We start from the raw sequence: 18,299 nt of genomic DNA, 5'->3' as shown, positions 1-18,299 counted from the left end.
GGTAACAGGGCTCCTATACCAAGTTTGGGCTTGAACATACATCAGAAGCTGATGTAGGTGGGCTATCAGAAACTGAAAAGATAGTAACCTGTTCATATCTGGACAAAACAAAACAAAACCTGGGCAGGTGTACAGTCTAAGAATGGAGGTGGAGGAGGTACTGGTTAGGCAGCTCTTAGACTAGGGAGAATAATGCGAACCTGATGTAAAGGCAGTGGGCACTTTAACAGAAATTAAAAGATGGGAGATTAAATGGCAGAACAGACTAAACTCAAGACTGAGCAGGTGTGTGTGGGCCTGTGGGTCTGATACAAAAGGAGCAAGTTGATAAATGGACGCATCCAGAGTGTCTCCAAGGATCCCAAATGGATTGGACTCCAATAAGCAAGATGTGGAATGAATGAGGACTAGCCAGTTGGAGTGGTGTGAGCGTGCAGCAGATGGAATGCAGATTCCAGAGTTCAGGTTCAATCAATTCATATTTTCTGAGATCTTACAGGGTGTCAAATACTGGGGTAAAGTCCCTTGTCTTCACAGTCAGGGTTGGGTGCCCGCAGAGTGAACGAGGTGAGCCACCACAAAAATGACAACTCTCTTGGGGGTTTGTAGCGAAAGGAGACACAGCCCTTGGCCTGGAGTTGCTGGGGGCGGCGGTGAATGTGTGCGCGGGATATCTGGTGACAGAAACCACGCATGCACACTCGTGCTGAAAGCGCCCACAGGCTCTGCAGCGCAGAGGTCGGAGCGCCTGCTCGGTCACGGAGCGGCGGTGCAGACCACGTCGAAGTCCTGGATATTGGTCTTGGCATCTAGTGGGAAGACCTGAGCCCTCCAGACTTCCTACTAGTGCGAAGGAGGCATAGTGCGCATGCGTCTATCTACCTCAAGGCCCAGTCCAAGGCGGCGGGAAGTTGGTTTTCTGAGTAGCAACTGAATAGCTTGAAGACGGATTGGAGCCGACGGACCAATAAACAAACGTCTCATTGGCTTAGCTTGCTCAGGCTGCCGGTTCTCCAGCTTCCCATTGGCCCTTTCAAGCAGAGCAGGGGCGTGGCTCCAGGAGCTCCGCCCCCGCTCCGCGGCCCAGCCTCGGGGTCCCAGGCTGAGGGAGCCGGGCGGAAGTGAGCGGGTCCCGCCCCTTCCCCCTCTCGTTTTCGTCGGAGCCGCCGCCGCCGCCGTTTCCGTTGCCGCCGCCGCCTGCTCTCCGTGCCGTACCCTCGGTCCCCGGCCGCGCGGAGCCGGGATGCACTGCTCCTGCTGTGGGTCCTCATCATGGAGACTAAACGGGTGGAGATTCCCTGCAGCGTCCTGGACGATCTCTGCAGGTACTGGGGCGCCCTGCGCTGCTCCGGCCCCTTGTCGTCCCCTACTCTTTCTCTAAGTTTCGGCGACCCCGGACGCCTCCGCGTCTCCTCCACCGACTCACATCCTTGTCCGGGCTTTCCGGTCCCGCCGCTGCTCCCTTTCCCCCTCGACCCTTATCTCGGACGACACCACCCCTCTTCTTCCGCCGCAGCTTCCCTGTTTCTCACGCCCCCCTCCATTCCTCCTCGCGCAGCGCTGGAATTTCCTCATTTTCTTAGTTCCCCAACTACTTTGATTTCCCCGCAAGCGAAGCCGCTTCGCCAAAGCCTGGATCTTTGGCATTTTGGGGGCAGCCCCTCCCCCCCCATTGCTTTTTCTGGCTCTCTGGCTTTCACAGACCGTTTTACCCCCTCCTCCCTCCATCTCATTTCCCCAATTCTGTTGAAAGACCCCAAGGTTTTTAAGTCTTAGAATCCCAGGTTCTCGGACAATCCCAGGTTCTCGGAAAATTGCAGGGAGCAATTTTCAAATTTACCATTCCCCCGGAGTATTCTTATGGGTCCGTGGCGTTCTCTGTAAATTGCTGTAAAGAATTATTCTTTTGTTTATCCTCAAACTTATCATTGGAAGTGGGAAAATAAGTCTGGAGTTCCTTCCCCCCACCCCCTCCAATCTCTTAATTATCCTTCTTAAAGGAAATTCTCAACCGCTGGGTTTTAACTCATGGAGTACTTTTACAAGAGAAATTTTCTGAGTTCTTCTCTCTTGTTGGCTATGATTTCAAATAGCCAAGCAAGTGTAAAATGGCCTTAAAATTTTACTTCAAGAAACGGAACTCATTTTGGTGCAGTAATACCCTGAGTTGTCGTCGGTGTAAGTGGGTTGTGAAGTAATTTTAATTACAAATGAGTGAAAGCTCTGATTAAAACAAACACATTTCACGTATTTATGTCTAAAAGTCTGACTTTTAGTAGTTGTGTCGGATTCACGCCTCTTTTAATGGTAAAGGAAGAACTAATACTTGTGGGGTTATTACTGAGTGCCAGGCAGGCACTGGCTACTCTCTTCACATGTATCATTTAATCCTCGAAACCACCCTATTTGGTAGGTGCAGTTTTTTCCATTTTCATCTGACAGACTCAGGTTGTAATTTACACAAGGTCACATTCATCTTAATTTAGAAAATCAAGATTTAAGATCTGGGCCTTTTTAATGTCTGCTTTTTTTTCCTACGCAGGTGGATGAAATAGAAAGTCAAGTCTAATGTTATATCCTCACACAAAAAAAGTACATGTAGATAAGTAGATAGACTAATTCTGCAACCACTGAGAATTAACGTCACTGTATTTCTTTAGTGATGGTATGATTATAACTTTTGGAATATGATAGACTCGAATGAACCACTTAAAAGGCCCTCATTTTCTATGATCATTTTTCTTAAAGAGGTTTGATGTCTGTCTTAGGTAAATGAGTGGAAGAACATATACCAGATGTGGGATTATGATTTTTATTTTCTTATTCATGTTTCCAAGATTTTTTAGAGGATGTACATTTTATCGTTAGAAAAATTAAATATGAGTAATATTTGGAAAGGTGAGCAATAGTTTATGTATGAATTAATAGGGATAAGGTGATTTAGAAAAGATGGGTAATCTTATACTTTTTCAGGCATCTAAACTAATTGTCCCATTAGTATTGGGTTTATTTTGTATATTATGGAGGATTACATTATTTAAAGAAGTCAGATCACCATTATGAAGGTGGTTGATTTTATGTGTGTAATCGTACTTAAAAATAATGGTGTTGTGTTTTGTAGACTTCATGTTAAACATCTGTTGTGTTAAATAAAGATTCTTACTTGTTTTTCTAGTTAGTGTATTTAAACTATTTTATACAAATTTTTTGGAATAGAGAAAAATTTCTTTTTTTCCTTTAAGAAAATTTTTTGTAATTACTGTGTTTTGGCTCTGTAAGAATGATGTTTTTAAAAATTAGGGCTAGCTACTTGTTAAACTAACAGTGAAACTGTTACCAAACCAAACTTGGGTCTGCTCCCCTGAGGTGCAGAAAAGCCTATACTGCCACTGTTTGTGGTTGAAGGGAAGTACTGCATTTATTGCTGGGCCATGCAAGGAAGAATGGACAGTTCATGCTCAAAAGACAAACTCCCCAATGGCTTTCAGGGAAGGGTTTTTAAAGGCAAGATGAGGGAAAGGGTCCAGGGTGAGTAATCAGCTCGTGGACATCCTTCTGATAGGTTGGTGGTGAGATAACAGGGTGGCATTTTAGGAATCTCAAATTATCAACCTGGTTTCAAGGGTCTGAGGTCTGCTTGCTGGTGGTTAGCATACGCAGTTGACTTCTTCCAGCTGCTGGGGGTTTTAGTTTCTGCAAAACAACTGTGGGATATGGCTCAGGATATTATCTATAGGCCTTGAGGAGGAACTAAAGGTCCTTGACTTTGTTTTATGGCTAAGCCATTATTACTTTGTCATGCTAGACTGCTTTCCTTTGTTTCTGCATTTTCTTGCTTTTCTGAACCAAATTTAGTCTAGGAGGCTAAAACTTTTCTCTGAATAAGAGGTGACTGATAGGGGGTGGGAATGTCTTTTCCCAGGAAGGCTCCTGCTCCGTTTTAAAACCAAATAACCATTTCTTAAAACTTGAGGTTTTAAAAGTAATACCATTTTCAAGTTAATATTTATAATATCTTTGTTGATTAATTTAAAGATTAAAAAAAATTTTATGTATGTATGTATGGCTGTGCTGGGTCTTTGTTTCTGCGCCCAGGCTTTCTCTAGTTGCGGTGAGCGGGGGCTACTCTTCATTGCAGTGTGCAGGCTTCTCTTGTTGCGGAGCATGGGCTTCAGTAGTTGTGGCTCGCGGGCTCTAGAGCACAGGCTCAGTAGTTGCGGTGCGTGGGCTTAGTTGCTCCGTGGCATGTGTGATCTTCCTGGATCAGGGCTTGAACCCGTGTCCCCTGTATTGGCAGATGGGTTCTTAACCACTGCGCCACCGGGGAAGTCCTATACTTCTTTTCTAAGTACCTGCTGATTTATAAGTTTGGTCTTGACTCTTGTTTTTACTCCCTTTATATTTTCTCCAGTTTTACTTATGATCAGTACCTGTAAGGGTTTTTTTGCTTTGTGTTATTTTGATTTTTGATAAATTACATAGTCCTGCTAATCTTGTCTATGTCAGTTATTGACCATATATTAATATGTTTTGGAGGAATGTAAAATTTGAGAGTGATTTTTATGTGAAACATTAGAGCAAGAGACTTAAATTTTCAAGATGTGACTTTATAACCATGAGACAGCTTATAACCTAAGACATGAAATGTTATTTTTCAGGTGGTTAAATATGGGACATTTCATTTACAGGAATACTGTGCAGCCATTAGAAATTCCTCAGGCAGTTAGCAAACAGTAAACTGAAGGAAAATGTTTGTGTCTTGAAAATGTACACAATATACTACTGAGGGTAATAACTAGTCATTTTATGCCCTTTGTTAAAACAAATTTTAAAATGTTTTGTATATGTATGTTTGTGTGCGTGCACAGGAGAAGTCTGAAAGTAATATATACACCAAACTGATAAAACTGGTGACTTCTGGGTGAAATGGAATTGGAGGAGAGGAAAGGAAGACTCTGGTCTAAAATGCTTTAGTGAACCAAAACTACTTTATAATAAAACATGTATGTGTATGTAAAAAAGTAAATCAGCACCATTTTATGGTGATATTTGCCTTTGGTGCGCCATGATTTTTGACATTAAAAGTAAAATACATAGTTTTCCAGTACCATTTAAATAATCTTATTAAAGATTTGGAAAGCATGTTTTTAAAGTAAAAACTGAAAACTGCAGTTTGGTAAGTTATTTCTCTTAAAGAAGTGTTTGGAGTTTTTTATAAGCCCCGTTAGAATTAAATTGTAAAGCCACTCCAGTGTTAAAAGGAGAAAGGTATTTTCTAGCAACTAATGTTGCTGCTATTTTGGTGATCGTATAGGTTAATTAAATAATTTGTGTTTATCTTCAGCTTGCTATCTTAGTGTTCAGTTCACTGGAAACATTTTTGTATTAATTGTAGTCCTTGTGCTAATGCTTTGTCTATCTGTGGGAACATTGGAAAGGTGACATTTTTGTTAGGTGGAGAAACTTTTCCCATAACAAAATATTGTGGAAAGCATTTTATTTTAGCTATTAAAATATACATATGTATGTATATACAAACACTTTTAAATCTTTAAAACAGATCAAAAACATTCACAGAATGAAAGCATTGAAGTTTAATTTTCCTGTATCAAAATTTCCTATTTCTTACAAAGTTTCTTAAAGAAGTTAGCCTTTCAGTATTAAAAAATGTACTCATCTGTAAGGTTTAAAAAAAAATCAAGCAGTACAGATGAATTTATAAAATGAAAAGCAACAGTCTCTTGCCGTACCCCTTTTATCCCAGTTCTGCTCTCCAGACTTTTACCTGTTTTGTGTTCAGTTCTTCTGGTGGATATTTCAATATTTTAAAGTATACTTGCACCAGTTGCTATCAACTTTAGATATTAGATGGAGGATTTAGTGTATCTTGGTAGATTATTAAGTGATGGTTTAGTTTACACTTACTGTTGCCCTTGTCCTACTTCCAATACAGTTATATCACTATTTTAAATCGTTCCATCGGTTACCTTCGTGACTTTAATATACTTAAAGTTGTATTTCTGTTTTACGGACTTCAGTGTCTCTTGAGTCTGTATTTGATAAGGTGAGGCACTTAGTGTCCCATCATTTCTTCCGTTTCTTACCCATGCCCTCAGTTTCTATCCAGGTGAACTTAAAATAGAAATTAAGATTGATAGTATTTACGTTACATTTTGTAACCTTATGAAATCTTATACATTTTGCTGCTGGTTGATTGCAAAACCTGAATAATAATAATGGCATTTGTTATACAGTATTACTTTGTAAATATTTTTCACAGTAGAGACAAGTATACAATGGTTAGGATTTTGTTTGTTTTCCATCTGGCCATAGTCAAGATCCCTTTTGTAAGAATCTTGAAAGAGAATGAATGTCCTAATGAATTCTCTTTTCTTACATTCTACAAATTGCTCAAAATAATAGTTTAATTTTTTCTTTTGGAGAAGGAAGCATATGCTTTGTTCATTATTCCCTGATTCCTTCTAGCTATTCTTGAAATAATTTTTTCCCCTTTTGTTCTAATTTTGGCTTTTTTGCTTCATGTTTGGACTGTGATTCTCTTGTATATTTACCCTTCTTCCCCAACATGACCAAAGTTTCTTGCTGCCGTCCACCATCACCCCCCATCTGCTCCTTTATTTTTTATTTATTTTTTTAAAGATTTTTTTTATTTTTTAAAGTTTTTAATTTATTTTTTTATTTTTGGCTGTGTTGGGTCTTTGTTGCTGTGTGCGCGCTTTCTCTAGTTGCGGCGAGCGGGGCTACTGTTTGTTGTGGTGCGCGGTCTTCTCATTGCGGTGGATTTTCTTGTTGCAGAGCATGGGCTCTAGGTGCGCAGGCTCAGTAGTTGTGGCTCACGGGCTCTAGAGTGCAGGCTCAGTAGCTGTGGCACACGGGTTTAGTTGCTCTGCGGCATGTGGGATATTCCCTGGACCAGGGCTCGAACCCGTGTCCCCTGCATTGGCAGGTGGATTCTTAACCACTGCACCACCAGGGAAGTCCCTGCTCCTTTATTATATCCTTGGTCTTACCCTCAATCATACTAGTATCTACTGTTCTACAGAATTCTCTTTTCCTGGAGAATGCCGTCTTGGAGATCTCCACTCTCTTAGTCTAATCTGGACTGGTTGCTTCTTAGTCTTGCCAAACAACTGGCACACGAGAATTCCCTTTCCCAGCTCTCCCAGGTTGTATCTCTTCTTTCTTGAATCCTGTTTTATGCTTTCTTGGCTTTCATTCTTGTTTTGCTGGTGTACATTCTAAAGTAATTTCCTTTGAGGGGGTCATTAGAGAGTAAACTTTCTGAGTCCGTATATGACTGAAATGTCTCTTTTTCTTCTCACAGTTATGTTTCCAGGTGGTCCAGGGTCCACACTTTCAGTACCAAGGTTCCAGGAGATATCCTCAACACTGTCTTTTCTTCACAACCAGTTTTTTAATGTGTTTAATTTTTTCTTTGTCATTTAGACTTTCCTTAGACATTGGGTGATTTTTGGTTGCTGTTTCATATTTAAGATGAGGCTGTAGAGGGACTTACTTGTTGATAGGCTTCTTTATGAGAGTAGATAGGGAGCTGACTTTTATTCTGGGAAACCCTTGAATACCAATGTGTAGGAGTTTTGCTTTGGGGTGCCAACACTCAAACCTGTCTGCTAAAGTTAGAAAAGGGCCTTGGCTGTTGTTCCTCCTTCCCCCAGCTTTTGTAGGAGAAACTCCTGACTGTCAGAGGAATGAAAGAAGAGTGGATGTTCTCCTATTACATAAATAGACCTCTCTGTTACCCTTTTCTAAAAGTTTTATTTCTTATTCTCATCTTCCAGCTTAGCTTTCTTCATTTGGGGCTTTTCTGGATTGGGATGGGAATGGGATTGGATTTCTCTGTCTTAGGCATTTTCTTACCCCATTTTAGATTGTGGTTAGTATCCTCTAGAAATTTGTTGAAATGCAAATTTTAAAAAATATTTATTTATTTATTTAATTTATTTTTGGCTGGGTTGGGTGTTAGTTGCTGCACATGGGCTTTCTCTAGTTGCGGCCAGTGGGGGCTACTCTTCGTTGCAGTGCGCGGGCTTCTCATTTCAGTGGCTTCTCTTGTTGTGGAGCACAGGCTCTAGGCACGTGGGCTTCAGTAGTTGTGTCACTCAGGCTCAGTAGTTGTGGCTCACGGGCTCTAGAGCGCAGGCTCAGTAGTTGTAGTGCATGGGCTTAGTTGCTCCACGACATGTGGGATCTTCCTGGACCAGGGCTCGAACCCGTGTCCCCTGCATTGGCAGGTGGATTCTTAACCACTGCACCACGAGGGAAGTCTGAAATGCAAATTTCTAGTTAAAGATAGTAGACTGAACACAAACATCTACTCCACAAAAAGAGTAAAGTTTGACAATTTTAAATGCATAACCCACAAGGAAAGGAAGATTGGGTGAAGAGATGAGCAACAAAACTTGGAAACCGTACAGCAGAAGGGAAAGTGGCATATGACTTCGCAGACCTGATAGAGTGAAAGACTACTGTAGTAGTCAGCCTACTTCAGAATTAGAGAATGTTGAAAAGTGGCAGAAGTGAGTTTATGCATCCTGTATACATATTGAAAACCATCCTTCTTCCCCTGCTCAGCTCCCAGAATGTGGCAGCCTGGGCTTTATCCTCCAGATAGGAGATTGGAAGGTTCTTGTCTAGATGATCAGACTAGCCCACGAGGAAACACCTAAAGATACTGACATTGGAGGTTCCTGGATTAAATGGCTCAGCCTGATCACCTTAAGTGGTGCCTCATAGTTTGACAACCTTCCTAATTAGCTTTGTGGTCTATCACATTAAATACGAACATCTGAAATAGGCCTCTTAACACAAAAAGTAGAGCATAAAACTAACAACAACAAAAAAGCAACTGAAAAGAATCAAACTATGTAGATAGAAGAAAACTTTAAAACAAAAAACCCCCTCAAAACTACATTGATCTCCTTAGATAGGTTTTTACAGTCATGGAATAACAGAATTATCTGTGAAAGCATAGTTTAAACAAAAATAGCCTTTGGAATTTTAAATATGAGAGTAGAAACAAAAACCTCAATAGATGGCTTGCAAGAGACTGTTTCCCGAAAGTAAGGGGGCTTGAGAAATTAGAGATAGGAAATATCAGAGAAAAGTGAAGAATCAAAGGATCAGTCCATGAGGTCCTTTAGTACTGAAGGAGATGAGTTTCTAAATAGGTAAAGTCCATTGAATGGGTGAATCAGTGGATGAATAATAGACAACTGGGAAATTTCAGAACATTGAGGATAGAAGGAAGAACCTGGAAGCTTCCAGTCTGAAAAAACAGGTTGGGCAAAGGAATCTGAGTGGCTTCAGTCTTCACATCAAAATTATAGGCTGGCAGGAGTGGGCACTGTCTTTAGGATTCTGAAGGAAAATGATTTCCAACCTGGAATTCTTTACCTAGCCAAAGTGTCAAGAGTGAGGATAAAAATATTCTCAAATTCACCATGTCTTAATATTAATCTCCCCTGCATCCTTTTTCCAGAAGGCATGGGAGGATGTACTTCGTAAAAATAGGAAGTACATTAATTAGGAGGAAGACAGGATATAAGAAATAGATCTAAATACAGGATGGGGCTTCCCTGGTGGCACAGTGGTTAAGAATCCACCTGCCAATGCAGGGGACACAGGATCGAGCCCTGGTCCGGGGAAGAACTCACATGCCGTGGAGCAACTAAGCCCGTGTGCCACAACTACTGAGTCAGTGTGCCACAACTACTGAAGCCTGCGCACCTAGAGCCCGTGCTCTGCACGCAAGAGAAGCCACCGCAATGAGAAGACAGCACACCGCAACAAAGAGTAGCCCCTGCTTGCTGCAACTAGAGAAAGCCTGCGCACAGCAACGAAGACCCAGTGTAGCCAAAAATAAATAAATAAAATAAATTTATAAAAAAAAAATACAGGATGGAGGCGTTGGGAACTATAGGATGCTAGTGAAAGGATAGCATAGAATGACAGATGTGTGTTATGTGAAGTGACAACCACTCCAGACTGGAACAGATCAGAAGGCTCAGGGATAGTCTTCAAGATGAAATGGATGTGTCTGAATTAACATCTTGAGAAAAAAAATTTAGGAAACTAGTGGAAGATTGAGTTAGTGACAAGTATAGAGAAAACAAAGCAAAGACAATAAGACATTTATTAATTAGTGGGAGAACAAAAGGTTGTGCTTTAAAGGGAAAACAATTGTAGCTTGTCACATGGCTTAGTCTTGAATTAAGTTTGCAGAGTCATAGTAATGTAAAGACTGAATTTTTCTTTTTCTTTTTCTTTTTTTTGCGGTACGCGGGCCTCTCACTGTTGTGGCCTCTCCCGTTGCGGAGCACAGGCTCCGGACGCGCAGGCTCAGCAGCCATGGCTCACGGGCCCAGCCGCTCCGCGGCATGTGGGATCCTCCCGGACCGGGGCACGAACCCGTGTCCCCTGCATCGGCAGGCGGATTCTCAACCACTGCGCCACCAGGGAAGCTCAAGACTGAATTTTTGATCTAACCCGGCGGTTATCAACTGCGAGTGATTTTGCTCCCCTCAGGGAACTTTGGCAGTGGCTGGAGATCTTTTTGGTTGTCACAGCTTTACTGGAGAGTGCTATTGACATCTAATAAGCAGAGGCTACGGATGGTGCTAAACACCTACAGCACACAGGACAGCTCCTCTCAACATACAATTATCAGTTCCAGGTGTCAGTAGTGCTGTAGTTAACACACTAACCAAACTAAGATATCATTTTGTTCGGAAGATGTAGAGATGAGAATGGTGTGTAGAATGAGAGTGGGAGGACTGGAGTTAATTCTTCAACTTCCATAATGGAAATCAATAGAAAATGTCCCAAACTGAGAAAATAAGATATAGCAGACAGGTGTTTTTTTTGAGACTTGGTGTAAGTTAAATAAAATCAGATAAAAGAAGGCTAGTTTTTGCAGTGCTTTTTGTCTTTGTGTATCATCTACTGGCTAGTCTGAGACTTGGGCAGTGGTCTGTCTCATACGTCGTTCAGCTCACAAAGTGTGTGGTATGCTGTTTGTATTCTAATCCAAGTTTGTGCAGTTTGGGGTTGAGCCTCAGAGTTCATAAACAATTTCGTGGGACCATTTTCCTGAGCTGCTCCTTTTCTGCTATCCCCCTGGTACTTCTTGGCTCCCCTTTTTGAGGAAATTGAATATTGAAAAATGGCAAAAATGGAAAGATGCTCTACCACACATTTCATGTGACTCTGCTCATGCCTGGGACCAAGCAGCTGGAGGTTAGAAGTAAAATAAGCAATGAATGTTGGCCCTAATCTCTTGGGACCTCCCACCTCTTGCTATCGGAGAGGAAGGTTCCTGTCCATCAAAGTTTTAGTCTCTGTGGATCCCTGTTACAGCCACTGTTGCTGCCAAGTCTAACCAGTGTGGCATTGGTTGGGCTCTGGGGCATGAGAGAATGGAGAAAAGAGAGGAGAAATTTCCTCTACTGTCTCTGAGTGTTAACAGATTCCTTTCTTGATCCTTGAGGGCTTTTGGAGGTCACTTCTAACCCCCAGTCCAGCTAGGGGATATTGGAGGGTGAAAAATGGTAAATTTGAATATTTGTCATCTTCCCCAATCTTTCTGCTGCTGTTTACTTTTCATAGTCCTCAAACAGCTGCTCCATGTATTTTGTCCAGGTTTTATACGTTTTATGGGAGGGACAGAGTGGAGTGTGCTTACTCCATCTTACCTTTCAAAGATAAATTGTAACTATCAGTATGTCACTGTAAGTATATGAGACAATTTGCTAGACTATGGGATTAAAAGTATACAAAGATCTCAGTGAAGTAATTTGGAAGAGTTTATAGACAGTAATAGTAAAAATTAGATAATTACTATAATGGAGGAGTTGAAAGAGTTTATAAATCTGTTCAGAGGAGTCTGATATACCTATATAGGAGATACAGTGTTAAGTCATGAGGGGTGAGTTATAAGTTTGCTAGATGGACAAGAGAAGGGAATAGATATAGTATGTGGATGGCAATTTAGGACATTACTAAGAATTAGGTATCACTGGGTATAAAGAACCTTACAGAGTGATAGAGGCTGTGCAGGTGAGCAGGCACTGGATCTTGAATGCCGTATGGAAGAGCTCAGATTTTTATATCTTACATTATGCCATTAATGTTGCATGTTACATGTCTTGGTTTTAGTGTAGATGCAGTTTTAAGCTCCTTTCCCCATTGTTTTTCTATATTGAATTGTAGATTATTGTACATACATTTGTCTTAACATTTAATTATTCAATCCCCTATTGGAATGCTACATTATTTTTATAATTTAAAAGCATTTTTTTTTTGAGGTTTGATTTGAAACTTGAAAACAACAAAGAACATTTAGCACCACAGCTAGTGAATAGTGTAAGTGATCAGACTGGGTGATGCTATTTTTAATTTTAGAAAATGACTCTAAAAACCAGTGGATTTCTTTTATGTAGTTCAGTCTATCTCTAAAGGTCGCTAGAAAAAAAGATTACAAAAATGCTAAGCGTGGAAGAAGCTTTAATGGTGGTTGCTTAATGAGTCCTGTAGCTCACATAAATTTTGACTTGTTGCATGAAAAAGGGGTTAATTATCTTAATCATATATATACATATGTGTATTTAATATAGTGCACACTTATACTACGTATTAAAATAAATGTCCCTTCCTCCCTCTGAATGTACTTGGAAAAGACAATTTAGGTTTTTTTAAAAGTGAGTGTATTTGAAAGTTATTTTGAACTCAGGTTCTTCAGATGAGCTTTTTGGGAAATCTGGTCTATTAATGATTTCTTTAATTTTTTTTGTAATACTTTAAATATGAAGATTAAGCAGCTAACATCTTTTCTATTTGAGTATATGAATATATTTGCATATATTCTTTGAAAATGTTACCAGGCATGGGAGGGAATCCTAGTGAAGTTTGTTTTCTTGCTCACCTTTAATTTATTGTTAGAGAGCTCTTAAGTTTATCTCTGTACTTGTGAACAGAGGGTAGATGGCCTCTTAAAAAAATTCTATTATGAATGAGATATATGTGATATCTCTTATTTATTATTTTTTTTAAAGACTCATCTTCCCTGTAGTAATTTCCTGCCAGTTTTGCTTCCTTGATCAGTACTGCTCTGGGTCCCTTTTCTATGTTGGTGGGTCAGGAGTGAAGCAATTAAAAAGGTTAAAATAAATTGTTATGGTTTGTAAATGTAATTTTTGTATGTTTTTTGTTTTTGACAGCCGATTTATTTTGCATATTCCCAGCGAGGAAAGAGACAATGCTATCCGAGTGTGTTTTCAGATTGAACTTGCCCATTGGTTTTACTTGGATTTCTACATGCAGAACACACCAGGATTACCTCAGTGTGGGATAAGAGACTTTGCTAAAGCTGATATCCTTTTTATTACTATAATGAATGTCTTTCATTCTTATTAATAAGGTATTTTAGCACAAATTTTCTTTTGCTTGTCGTTGAGATTTATAACCTTTTAGATAAAACATACTTGATTTCTAAAAATTGTCAAAAATGTAAAACATATATATATGGTTTGTGCCTGATTATGGTAGGCACAGTTTGATAGTACAGTTGTACCTTGGTTTATGGGGATGGTTCCAGGACCACCCCCCTTCCCTCAGGATACGAAAATCCATGGATGCTCAAGTTCCTTAGACTGTAAAATGGCAAAGTATGGTCAGCCCTCGGTATCTGCGGGTCCTACATCTGGATACTGGGGGGCCAACTGTATTCTTATTTTTATGTGGAGGACCCCCTAAAATGTGCAGTGATCATTAGAATTAAATTTGATTTTCTTTTTTTTCCATATGTAGCTAGCCTATTTCTAGAACTGATCTGTTTTTTACATTTCTCTTGCTTTTGCACTTAACTGGATGATCTTTATTCAGATTACTACCTTTCTGGGATAGAAATTCTTAAATAATTATTGAGTACTTGCTGTTTTCAAAGCAGTTTTTGGGTCTGTGGCAAATTCAAAGAAGTCCTTGCCTTTAGAGAAGCTTTTGTTCCTCCCTATTTACAAATAAAATAGAAACTTTTCATCATTTATTAATTATAAGATTGACATGAATATTTAAGATTATAAAAGAAGCTATGTCACAAGGCAAAAAAAATTGATGAATTGCTAATGTTTCTTATACTAAGTGTTTTTAGAATTTGGCAAAAGGTGGAAAGATTTTAGGCAAAGCTATATTTTTAAGGGAATATAGAATTTTCTAAACAGGCTGGAGTGGGGAATATGTTGCAGGTAAAGAAAAGGGACTGAACAAAATTGGAGAGTTGGAAAGGATAAGAGATATTTTGGGAAGTAAATTATTTTGCATTGAGTTTCTTACAGGGATACAAGAGGGGGTATGGATGGAAGTTGTATAGGGGGAATTTGTGGGGTTTTAAATCCTGAGCCAAACTGCTTTGATTTTTATTCTCTAGGTCATTGTTTTTAACCATAAATCATGTGCTCAGATGCAATTGTACCCGCAAGTTCACTGTACTATGCTAGTTGGAGTAGAGTTGGAGTAGGGATAGGTGACCTAAAATAACCCTCACACTCAGCTCCCTATGCTTTTTCTTGAGCTGTATGAAATAAGGAACCCCTTAGGGCTCTGTAGAAAATGGATGAAACTCTGTTTATTCTGCATTACTGTTAACCATTGAAAGTTTTTGAGCAAGGCTAAGTTAAGAATATTACTCAGACCATTTGAAAATGGTATTCAAAAAAACTTATTTGGCAGGACAGGTTGAACCACAAGGACTGTTAAATACTTGAGATATGGAGCAGTAAGGTCCTGAACCATAGTAGAGGGACTACAAAGAAAAGACAGAAGAGACAAATTTCAGTGGCAGAAATGCTCAAGCTGTTTGACAGATTAAATATGGAGAAGTAAATGAAAAAATCAAAGGGGAATAGAAGTACCACTGAGCACTGTCTTTGCTAAAGTCTCGGTAGCAGGTTTTATGAAGAAATCATAGAAGACTTTGCTTTTAAGGAGCTATAAACATGATTAAAACAGGAAAGTTGTCTTCTGCGGTTTTGGTCTGTTTTCATAGACTTAGGGTTCTACCAGAGCAACTATACATACTTCGGGGTTCTGGGTAAGATTTTGTGTGTGTATGCACATGAGTTTTAAAAACTTTCCTTGTTATTAAAAAAAAAAGCCTCTGTTCTAGTTAAGTTTCTTTTAATTCATTTATATGGAGGAAAAAACTTTTATTGCTAGTGTGGTAGACTTCATTCAATAATTGAGTGCTTCCTCTGTGCCAGGCGTTGTGCAGTGAACAAGGTAGATTTGGTTGCTGTCTTCAAGAAGATTACAGACAGAAAGGGACATGATTACATTGCAGTCTGTTAGGTTTTGATAAGGTAGCATAGGGTTCAGTAGGAATAGCGAAGAGACTAATCCAACCCAGATTTGGAATTAGATAAAAGTTTTCTTTGGAGGAAGGGTCTTGTAGGCCATGTTTGTTTGGACTTTATCCATAAGAGTAATAAAAGAATATAGGAGATTTAAAAAAAAAACAACTTTACTTTTGGGAAAAAATTTTAACTTACAGTAATTTTAACTTAAGTATATTACAATCAACTGCCATTATACCCTTTTTATGTATTCACCCATTGTTAGCTTTTTGCCATATTTGCTTTATTTCTCTAGGGGTGTTTTGAAAGAAGCTCTGAAATAGTGTAGGCAGTGAATTGGAGGAACATGAGGTTGGAAACCTAGTTAAGATGCTATTTCATTAATTTATGATTGAGAAATGGAAACCTGTGATAGAAGTGAATAGAAAAGATTAAATTTCAGTGGTATTTAGGAGTAAAATTTGTCTTAACTTGGATGTTTGAGGAAAGGTGGAAGAAGGAATCGAGGATGGTATCCAGGTTTCTGATTTGAACAATTGAGTGGATGGGTGTGCCATTCCATTTGTAGAAAAATAATGGAGGAGAAATTTTGTGGGGAATGATGGGCTCAGTTATGGACGTGTTGGTTTGTGGTACCTGTGGGATATTGAAGTGGTGAGACTATGTAGAATAAAAGTTAATAGTATGAGCTCTGGAGCCAGATTACTTGGGTTGCCATCCCACCTTTGCCATTTACCAGCTGTGCAACCTTGGGCAAATAGTAGGGCTTTTCTGTGCCTCTGTTTTCTCTTTTGTTAATTTTGCATGGTCTTGTGATTTTTCTTCAGTAAGCACTCAGCAGTGGGTACAGAATGGCTGTCCTGGACTTGACGCTGGGTTGAGGTTTTACTAGGGAGCTGTATTCAGAATAGTGGGGCAAAGAAATTTTGGATCTTGCTAAGACATTGATTAAAGTGATGGACCATATTGTTTAGGGAAGGAATTAAAAGCAGGAGGGTGCTAATATGGAGAAAGGAAGACAGTCAAAAATAGATGTAGAATAACAGTATATTGTGAGTAATTAGAAGACTGCCGTAGAAAATTGTGGTCACAATGTTTTATTCTAATCAAAGTACTATAATAGTTCTATTGATGGCAAGGTCCAGAATGTTCCTGTGGGAATTGGTCCCAGAAGTGGGCATGGATGTAAAGTACAAGGAATACAAGGAACTGAGCCTGGAGCGTGAGATGAGTTGTTCTTGGGGAGATCGATATCGTCTATGATAATGGAAGGATGGAGATTATCATCTAAATGATTGTCTATCGTTAGAGCAGATTTTTCATGTTTTTGCAAAAATGTTAGAATAAAAAGAGTATATAAAAAAATCACTGAATTGTTAAAAAAGAAAGAGGATATATGTAATACAAGTAGATATATGTGCTTAAAATTTCTTACATTCTTCATGTAATCAATGTGATCTTCTTTCTCTTAGAACTATTGTGTAGGGCCCAGTAACCCAGATTCAAGATGCAAAATAGTAGCCAAGTAGTGCTTTTAGTAAAAATTAGAAAGATAATTAACATTACTCAGAGCATGTCATAGGGTTTTTTAAATTAAATACATTGTCTCATTAAATAAAAATGGTATTCAAAAACTTTCCACTCCCTTGTTTGAATTACTTTATGTACTCCTGAATATGGAAGAGGATTGAAGAGTTGTCATTGGGGAAATTGATGTCATTTTGGATTGGGTTCTGTTATTTGCTAATTGTGTGGACTTGAGCAAGTACTTTTCAACATTAATTCCAAGTGTATCTTGAACTGTAGTTGGTTGGTTTATCAACTCACTCATTTTATGGTGATTTGGGGATAGGAAAAAAAGTAGGTAAATGAAGAGTATAGATAATTTCCAAGGTTATGTCAGTTGATTTAATTTCTTTTGCTAAACCTTTGTTTTTGTTATTCTTTTTAAAGAAGTTGTTTAATGGGTAGAAAAATGAGATAACACTTCATTAGAGAGACGTTGATGCACCTTGAAGTTATGAGGAACATTGTAGGGAGAAGGAAGAGAAAGAAAAAAAACTAGATAAGTGTCTTCCTCTTTGAATTATTGGAAGTTACCTATATTCCTGGGGTATAGTCATATGTTTTTTTCACTATGGTTAAATTTTTAATGGAAAAAATATCCATTTATTTTAAATTTATAACTAGATTCAAAAAAATCTGTGGTGACTTTAAAACACATAAGGGATTTTACTGAACATCTCAAGCCAGACTTTTATTGAGAAATAGCTTCCAGAATTCTAGCAAGCTCTTGTAGAACCATAGGGCTTCATGGAATAGTTAGTATTATATCCATAATTTATTCTTTTTTCCCCCCTCCCTAAATAAAGGCAAGGAGTGTTTATATTGAGATTAATCTACTGCCTGTCTTTTAATTACAGTGTTGTTATAGATGGTTGACTTTTTTGAGCTCTTTGAGAACCTTAGTTCTTACTGCAACTGTAAAACCAAAGCAAAATTTTAAACACAAAGCTGTAAAACTCATAAAATTTGTTTTCATAAAGTGAATTTAATGTGATGTTTTTGTTTAAACCAAACTACTAGTCACAATGTGAATATAATGCTGTCTTTAAGGGTGTTTTGATGTGCCTGTACTACAAGTTTTCCCAGAACCTTTCTTTATGTGTTATGACACCTTCCTTTCTGTGTTACAATGGAATATCATTTGACCCTAATACACTATTTGCGTATTACTTTTTTTCTGTTTTTAGTAGCCCACAGCAGTTAAAGTACTAGTGCCAATATGGTCTCTAAAATCAAGTAGTGTAGTACTTGATGGATGAGATCATCCAAATGATTGAAAGTATGCTCATATTACATGCCTTTACATTAACATAAAAATGAAAAGACAGAATATGTAAGTTTTCATAG

General features: G+C 38.8%; 1 protein-coding gene across 1 annotated transcript in view; it reads left to right on the top strand.

Moving 5' to 3' along the window:
- The first annotated feature begins 1,133 nt into the window (after positions 1 to 1,133).
- The window catches only part of DCP2 (decapping mRNA 2), a 50,227-nt gene continuing 33,061 nt past the window's right edge, over positions 1,134 to 18,299 (top strand). The window contains exons 1-2 of the mRNA XM_030869892.2: positions 1,134 to 1,325; positions 13,257 to 13,408. Of these exons, the coding sequence (XP_030725752.1) occupies positions 1,273 to 1,325; positions 13,257 to 13,408 (205 nt within the window). The 5' untranslated portion in view covers positions 1,134 to 1,272. The remainder of the gene's footprint in view (positions 1,326 to 13,256; positions 13,409 to 18,299) is intronic.

The sequence above is a fragment of the Globicephala melas genome, chromosome 3, assembly GCF_963455315.2.
Source record: "Globicephala melas chromosome 3, mGloMel1.2, whole genome shotgun sequence".
Taxonomy (NCBI): domain Eukaryota; kingdom Metazoa; phylum Chordata; class Mammalia; order Artiodactyla; family Delphinidae; genus Globicephala; species Globicephala melas.
Note: the sequence above shows the minus strand (reverse complement) of the source record. Positions and strands in the feature narration are given on the sequence as shown.